This window comes from Solanum tuberosum, unplaced genomic scaffold (genome assembly GCF_000226075.1).
Source record: "Solanum tuberosum cultivar DM 1-3 516 R44 unplaced genomic scaffold, SolTub_3.0 scf00367, whole genome shotgun sequence".
In the NCBI taxonomy this organism is placed as follows: domain Eukaryota; kingdom Viridiplantae; phylum Streptophyta; class Magnoliopsida; order Solanales; family Solanaceae; genus Solanum; species Solanum tuberosum.
The window spans coordinates 290,422-299,095 of NW_006239293.1; the positions used below are offsets into that span (position 1 = coordinate 290,422).

The 8,674-nt window shown below is 37.3% G+C and overlaps 1 protein-coding gene across 1 annotated transcript in view; it reads right to left on the reverse strand.

Moving 5' to 3' along the window:
* LOC102597805 (GTPase Der) overlaps positions 1 to 8,674 on the reverse strand; it is a 22,564-nt gene that overhangs the window by 5,738 nt on the left and 8,152 nt on the right. The window contains exons 2-6 of the mRNA XM_006361686.2: positions 5,909 to 5,979; positions 4,886 to 4,969; positions 4,451 to 4,744; positions 3,478 to 3,617; positions 2,113 to 2,200 (exon numbers count right to left, since the gene is read on the reverse strand). Of these exons, the coding sequence (XP_006361748.1) occupies positions 2,113 to 2,200; positions 3,478 to 3,617; positions 4,451 to 4,744; positions 4,886 to 4,969; positions 5,909 to 5,979 (677 nt within the window). The remainder of the gene's footprint in view (positions 1 to 2,112; positions 2,201 to 3,477; positions 3,618 to 4,450; positions 4,745 to 4,885; positions 4,970 to 5,908; positions 5,980 to 8,674) is intronic.

Sequence of the window (8,674 nt, forward strand, 5' to 3'; positions counted from 1 at the left end):
CAACGGCTCCCCCCCCCCCCCACCCCCTCTCTCTCTCACCTTTTTCTCTCCCCCATCTCTGCAAAGTGTGAAACTGGAGACTTGAATCTTTTCTTTTTCTTAGAATTTTTGCTTTCTATTCATTTCTTCCTATTCAGATGGTTTCCACAAAAACTACACACTGAAATCTTCACCCTTGATATTTTATGTGAATGTCTTAGATTTCCTAGGATTTATTGTCAAGCTTTAGGGAGAATAGAAGATATGAAACAAAATCAAATCATAATTGAAACTCAGGGTGAGGGAGATAGGTCTTGTTATTCCACCATTACTCCATTGATGGGAGCAATTTACACTGCTGACAACATTGTAGAAATGTCTTGAGACCTTTCTCATTTCGTTTGCTTTAACAGTAAATAATGGAAAAGTAAATGAGCGCAGTTGCTAATAGAAAGGAGTCACCGAAGAAAGAAATAGAGATGCACAGTCGCTGGAAAAAAAGAAATAGTGAGGGTGATTCACCAGTGGGGAATTTAAAAGGAAAAAGGAAGAATGAACAGAGACGACCTGTCTGAGTATGAAGGAAGATTTTTGGATTTTTTATTGGAATGATAGAAAAGTCCCTGGTATTAAAAAGATGATAATGTGTTTAGAAGGGCAAAAATATGAAGCAAAAACAGGGTACAATGCTAACCTACTACAAATATGTAGGGTAGCCACCTGTGGCTGTCATTTTATATATATGTACACACACACACATGAAGGATAGCCTAGTGCACTAAGCTTCTGCTATGCAGGGGGCTAGGGGAAGAATCATATCACATTGGGTTTATTATAAAACGCCTTACCTTACATTTCTGATATATGTGTGTGTGAATATATGGTATTTACGTGTATAGAAAAGAAAAAGTAAATTTTATTGATAGAGAAGGGTATACTGAATAACTGAAATTTAACTTGACCTCTCCCTAAGAAAAAGTTGCATCAAATTTATAAAGCCCTCCAATCTCAGCAAATATCGGATGCTATCGTAAGAAAGGCATATTGCTTTACATAGAGAGGAGAAAGACTACTCGGGCATAAGAGCAATTTTGTGTTTCTACTTTTCTTATACAACTAAATAAATGTTCCCTCTCCCTACTATACATCTAACGAGGAATGTAACTCTCCTTGAATGTTTCTTTTTCTTTTTGATAGGTACAACAATAGTATTAAATGAAAAGGGATCAAGATGATGAAGGAGGAATAAAAAGTTAATGGGAAAAGGCAAATAAAAGAAACAACTATAACAAATTCCAGAACTAGTTTCTTTTGCACTTCATTGTTACCTTTTCTCAAAAAATAAATAAAACAGAAATCCTATGCATTATGTTACTAAGAGGAAGTCCAGGACATGTACTCCCCAGTTCTTTCCTTGGATATTTCATTTTATCGTGAAAAAATCAACTCTTCTGAAGCCTTGACTTGGAGGAGCTGAAGAGAAGAAGATATTTTTGGCTGTCATGAGGCTCCCATCTTCTATAGCAATAACTCATGCCCCCTTTAAGCAATTACTTTTTCGTCTATCGACCCCATAGACTTTACATTTCTTTTCTTAATCATTTTAGAAGTTTGATATACAACTGAAGAACTCTAATCTGTTTCAGACCTCCAATAGCTATACTTTTTTTTTTAACTAAGTGTGGCAAAGGCCACCCGCCACCATTTATTTCAAAACAATAACAAAGTTCACAAAAAACAAAAAACAAATGAAAAGGAAAAACAAAAACAAAGAACACAATAGAAACAATCTAAAGAAGAAGCAAAAGGGGGAAAGCTACGCCCGTCCACTGAAACATCAGATCTTCAAGATCCATCCAGTCTCTGAGCAAAACTGAGGCTTCTACCACCAATAGCTATACAGATTTATACTATGCATTATGTTTTCAGATTCTTTACATAAAATTTCAACAGGGGCCAACTTTGTTTTGTGGCTTTTATAGTTTAATCATAACTGGAATATATAACTTAACCTACTCCCGTGTATACATTCTGGAAATAAAGCATAGAAATATTCCTCAGAGACGTAACCACTGAGAGATTATACTGATCTAAGCAAAAGGAAACCTAATCTCCACGAAGATGAAAAAGTACCTCAACTTTCTCTATCCCTGCACAAACAAGATCTAGAAGCTCTCCAGTTCCAGTTCCAGATAAAGCAGATATTGGAAAGGGGTCAAACCTGATAAATCAAACAAAGGAACATTTTCTATAAGATAAAACAAAAGGAACATTTTAAACAGCAATCATGAAGTCACCACATTTATTTATACAGAACAACTCAAAGTCCCTGGATCTAAAAACTATGTTGCTTGGATCCTTCAAAAGTGCCACCAGATGTGTGTCATCCTGTCGGGTCCTCCAAAAACTATTTAGGATTCGACACAGGTGCTGCAGCACATTGGAGGATTTGAGCAACATAGTTTAAAAAATAATAGCGAAAAGAAAAATTAGTTTCTGAAAAGCTCAAAAGAAAAAATGCAACAGACTTGCTAATTAAGAAAAGCACAGAAACAGATAAAAGAGAAATTCATTACCACATGATAAAGGAGCACAAACTTTTTCCATTTGCATTGACCTACCTCAACCACAGGAAGCCGGTATAAATATCACCAATAACTATGGAGGTTGTATATTCATTTATTAGAAATGGAAAACGTCCACAAGATACAAATTATCTTGGCTCTATTAAGACTTAAGTGATATTGATGCCATAAACCACAACCAAATTCCTAATCTAATGGAAGTACATTGGACACTAAGTTGGTTGTCACACTTCACACATATAGTAGGTTTATACTGTTCTCTCTTTAAATATATACCATAGCCTTTGAAAATTCTCCAGTCATTCTGATCCAAAGAAGGGATCTAAAGACTAGACCACCAACTCTTGGAGTATAATGATAGATCTCTGAATCTCTCTTGAGTAGGATTTATATTTGCTTTTATGAGTGTTAAAGAATGACAAAAGTCCCACATCGGTGGTTAATGAGATGGGTGGACTTCTTATAAGGCTTGGGCAATCCTCCTCCCTTTGAGCTAGCTTTTGGGGTGTGAGTTAGGCCTAAGACCTAATTTAACATGGTATCAGAGCAGGGCCCGTCTCACCCGATGTTGGGGCCCCCAAAATCAAAATTGCCCACGCACCAGATGCTAAGCACTGGGCGTGAGGTGGGGTGTTAAAGAATGACAGAAGTCCCATATCGGTGGTTAATGAGATGGGTGGACTTCTTATAAGGCTTGGGCAATCCTCCTCCCTTTGAGCTAGCTTTTGGGGTGTGAGTTAGGCCTAAGACCTAATTTAACAATGAGGATTTTTTTTCACTGTTTGATCAGTTACATTTTCTCTTAATAAATCCCTCATATACTAAAAACGACTCAAAAAGACAAGAAAAAGAAACAGAACTGCAACCATGATGAATTTTCTAACTACAAGTACAGTCAGAATAATCAGCTCACCCCAAAGACCAAAACTCTGATGCTTGTGTGATTCCTTTGCGCGGAGATTCACACTTATTTACAGCAAGAATAATGCATTTGTCTGAGTAGTGCTTGCGTAGCCAATCTGCTATCTCCACATCAGCAGCATTTAGACCTGCCTGTTTAAAATTTGTTACTCTTTCTGACCATATTAAGCTACACTTTCACCACTAACAAGGATAAGGGAATGTCTCATAATCAGAATATGACAACAAATATAGGTACAATATCCACATGTTATACACTTTACTTCTGTTAACTGCAAGATACATGAGATGATCCAGACCTAGAAAATTTTCTGAGAACTTTTGACAACTGTCAACAATATGACTTTCCAATTATGTCTAGTTCACAAATCAAGGAATAAAAAGATGCATAATGGAATCAGTAGTATTCTTCCATCAAATTCTTTGCTTTTTTTTCCAGACAAGTTTTCCTTCCCTCAAAACTTCTCATGAACGAACTGATGTATCAAGTGATCCAGAGCAAATAGAGAAATTTGATTCTTCAAATTTTCTAGATTGTTATGAGCTCTTCTGATTGAGAGGTTTATCAGGGGTTGGGGGTAGACGGTAGATGTGGGAGAAGGGGTAGAGAGAGTGAGGGAGGGTAGAGGGTGAGTTGAAAAAAAAAAAGGGGACAAAACTCTTTTTTTTTTAAACTGGTAAATTGTATTCTTCAGCATTAAGGGCATGCCAGCCACCACCACAACTCTTAATTATGGATCAAGGAAGATGTTTTCCCTTGGGCCTTAGGGAAATCATTTTCCCTTAATTTAAGGGTAACATTTTCCTTAGAATAATATTTTGCCAAGTATTTAGTGCAACTATCCAAAGAAAAATAGGAAAACACAATTTCTGCAAATGTTTTCCTCTGTTACCAAACACACAATTTATTTTGCTAATTAATTTTTCAGAAAACAGCATCCAAGTAACTCTACTAAAGGATATACCTGGCCATCGACGAGGAATATAATGACTGATGACTCTTCAACAGCCACAGTAGCTTGTTTCTCAATCATAGTAGGCATTCTAGCAACAGCAGCCTCCCTGGTAGCAAGTGGAATGCCCTCCATTCCAATTGTTGTTGAGACAGCTAATTCTTCTACTAGATCAGTCTGTGATTTCGAAATAGTAAGCACACCTCCTGTATCCACCACCATAAATTCATAGTTTCCCCAATATGATCTACCATACAAGCGATCCCTTGTTACCCCAGGTTCATCTACCACAATGGCCTTCTTCCCCTGTTGAAGATAAACCAAGCTTCATGAAGAGAAATCCAGAGCAAGAAAAAATCTCATATAACGGAACTGGACCATTTAATAAAGATTGTCAAGGTTTTATTTCGTGGTAATCAAAAACCAAGTCAAGTTTAGAGAAAATACCCCAACAAGACGATTAAACAGCGCTGATTTACCAACGTTCGGTCTTCCAACAATTGCCACCTTAGGAAGAAGGTGATCAGGGATCTGCAAGTACACTTCTACTGGTCAAATCAACCAAAAAAAACTAAAAATCTAGATCTTCATATAGATCTCAGAATATTAGAAGAACCAAATCATATAAACAATGGATAAAAATAAAGCGTAGATCTTCCCATATCACCCAGTAAAATAAGTAAAACCAAAAATAAACTGTGGATAATTGTTCCAACTTCCATATTCCTTCCACATGTATCTCGAGGAGCAACAGAAAAATTGTGGACATTGTTCACTTTGGTTACTCTGATCATCTTATGAAGCTTCAAGTAGATGACTACTAGGTAATGCATCGAGTAATAAATCACATCCACACATAAAGTTGAAGACTACAACATCCCCCCTAAATTTGAGAACATATATCAATATTCCAGGGCACTTCAGCCAGTTTGTCAGCAGAAAGGTGAAACTCAGAAACTTCCTAGCAAAGTTATGAACTCCTTAAAATCAAGACTTTTCATTGGACGAAGAGAAATCTTTCATGATTAAGAAAATCACATACTCCTAGATGAAGTTCCATAGAAAAATAGGCTAAAACTGTAATATTCTATTATATAATTCACAATGACATGATCCCTTTAGAACACGTTACCGTTATTCTCTTCGTCAAGATTACTTCAGAGATATGAATACAATTGAATTAGCATGTGGGTGATGAGCATTAGAAATTTAACTTCACAGCTATTCAACGTTCATGTCATGAGTCCATAACATGAATTGATAAGCAATGACATCACCCGCATTATGAAGCAAGGAGAGGGAAGAAATTTAGTACAAGTGATTGTGGACAAATCGGCATGCAGTTCACTATATGCAACTGATTTTGTATAATGAAAGAGAAAAATACAATTCAGAATACGTAGCTACTCATGATTCCCAGATACTAGTTGGGAGTAGAAGTTCCAACAGAGTAGCAGATGAGATACTAACATTTTTTGAGGTAGTATTTTTACGTCTCTTCTCCTTTACTTGTGCTTCTTTTGGACTAGATCTCTCTTCTTCTGTAATCAACAAAGAAAGAACATCTTGAGCGTCAAAGGGCTAGAAAAGATATAAGATGTGACAAGTGGAACAGTTTAGTAGTATTTTGCGTTTTGGTCTCATGTACCCTGCATACAATGATGAACAGCCTAATCAATTTCCAAAGCTTAAGCAGTAAAAGACTTGTTACCTAAGTTTCTCGGACTAGGGTGCAGGTATCAGACGTGGATGCAAATCCAAGGGTTGGATTCGGCAAAATCTAAATTTTAAGATTCAGGAGTACAGATCCAGGTATGTATACGGATGCCGGGATTCGGCTAAAAATCCAAAATTATAAAATAGAGCTATAAAGATATTCTAAATTTTGAAAGATCTTCTAGGTCGTCTTTCCCAAAACCCCCAACTTCTTCTTTCAATCTCTCTGGTTCTTCCCCTCAAAAAAGAAAAAGAAAGACTTTCAAGGCCTTCCATCAACTCTCCTTACAAATCGTTCCTACTGTCTACCAAAAGTCAGAACACAACCGCTTTAATTCTTAGTTTCTCTCTGTTTGGCTTGAAACATGAAGCAACGAATATTGACCAAGAGGGAAAGCTTAAAAAAGAGGCAAAAGGACTATAATACTTGAGGTATGCCATTTCTCATGTCTTAAATCTATTTTAATATTTTATCAAAATCTCAATTTTCCCCCAAATTTTTCTATGGACTTTGGTCAAAGTATCCGATGTGGGTTGTCCAAATCCCCACACGTATCCCACATCCCGTCTCGTGTCGACACGGGTGCGGCAGCAAAAATGAAGGGTCCAGGCAACTTAGCCTGTTACAAGATTATCTACAGAACTACATCCATTGCAGTATCAGTGAACCTCTGTGTACGTGTTGGCTGGTAGCCAGGTCATCAAAAAAAATATGCTGGTAGCCTGGTATTTTTGAGGAAAACCTTCAGCTGAATTAACATTTACAGGATGGAAACTGAGAAAAGGAAAGGCCTTATATTGTGCAGATAGAGGAAAAAGGAAGATAGTCTTTTGCAATTCCCTGTTTAAAAAGGTTAAAACTTCAGTTATCAGTGGAAAAAATAAATCTTTTACCCAGAAGAGTTTTTTTTTTTTTTTTGATGACAAGGGAAACCCGCAGCCGCTACCCTTTGGGTGCGCACAGGGTAAAACCCCCGCTCCTATGCAACAGTGTAAACTTCAATTTAGATTTCCTTTGATATAGAAAGTGTGATCTAGTTTTGAAGCTCAAAGGGCGACCGGCGACCCATGACTACATTTGGTTAATTTTCTATATGAAGGCCAAGACAGTTAAAATTAAAAATATGGTTTTTTTTATAAAGTAAATATTTTTATTAATGATGGGGGAAACCCATATATAAGACCAAAGAAGTAGAGAACCTACATCGCAATATAGTTCTCTACAAAAGGAAACCCAATAATATATTCACGTAGGAACTTCATGGGTACACCAAAAAGAAACTAGAAACAAGTGACTATTGTGTAGTTTTAAAACAACATTCTCAACCCCTTCAAATGCCCTCACGTTCCTTTCTTTCCCTAGAACCCATATAATAGTTAATGGAACAATATTCCATGCCCTCAATCTTCTCTAATTTAATCTAAAGGCACAACTTAATCCTCAACCTCCACACCTTTCTATCTAGGGTATGTCCTAAATAAGCTGAAAATGGATCATATCCGATCAAATCACCTCCCTCAAAAAAATTTCGACCTACCTATACCTCTCCTTAAACTTGCTATAGTCGACCTCTCACACCTCCTCATTGGTACATTAGCACACCTTCTCAGTGTATGCCCAAACGATCTCATGTTTGCTTCCCACATCTCAGAGGCCACTCCCACCTTGTCATGTATAACTTTATTCCTAATCTTATCTCTCCTAGCATGTCCACACCATCCATCAGAGCATTTTCATCTCTTCTCTGACACCTTCATCTTCTGAAGAACGCACACCTTGACTGGTCGGCACTCTGCCCCATGCAATAAAGTAGGTCGAACCACCACTTTCTAGAACTTACCTCTTTAAGCCTTCGTGACACATTCTCATCACATAATACCCCAAACACGAGCCTCCATTACAACCACCCGCTTCAATACGATGTGCAATGTCATCACTATCTCCTCGTTTTTGGATTATAGACCCAAGATACATTAGCATCCTCTCATGGGAATGACTTGTTTATCGATCTTCACCTCCACCTTTGCCTCATGCATATCATAACTGAACATGCACTCTTGGTACTCTATGTAAGTCATGCTTAACCTAAAACCTTTTTTTTTTTTTTTGAAATTAGTAATGTTGTATTCCTCAGCATTAAGGCTATGCTGGTGACCTCCAAAAATTCGTACATAGAGGGGCTAGGAAGGCTAATTACAAAGATCCTAACATATCTACTAGTTGCTCTACCTCCTCTATACATTCCTGTTTACACCAAAAATACAAATATGCAATGCAATTTTCTTTGACTTTCTGTATGGAGTTTGATTTGTTCTCATAGCATCTTCCATTTCTTTCCTTCCATACTGACCACCATATGCAAGCTGGAATAATTCTCCACCATTTTTTTTGGCTTTTACTGCCTCCTCTCCTGATCCAGCAACTCAACAGGTCAGCAGTATGTTCTGGCATCGTCCAGCTGTTACCAGTGAGCCTCAAAAACAGAGACCATAGTTGACCTGTGACTCTACAGTGTAGAA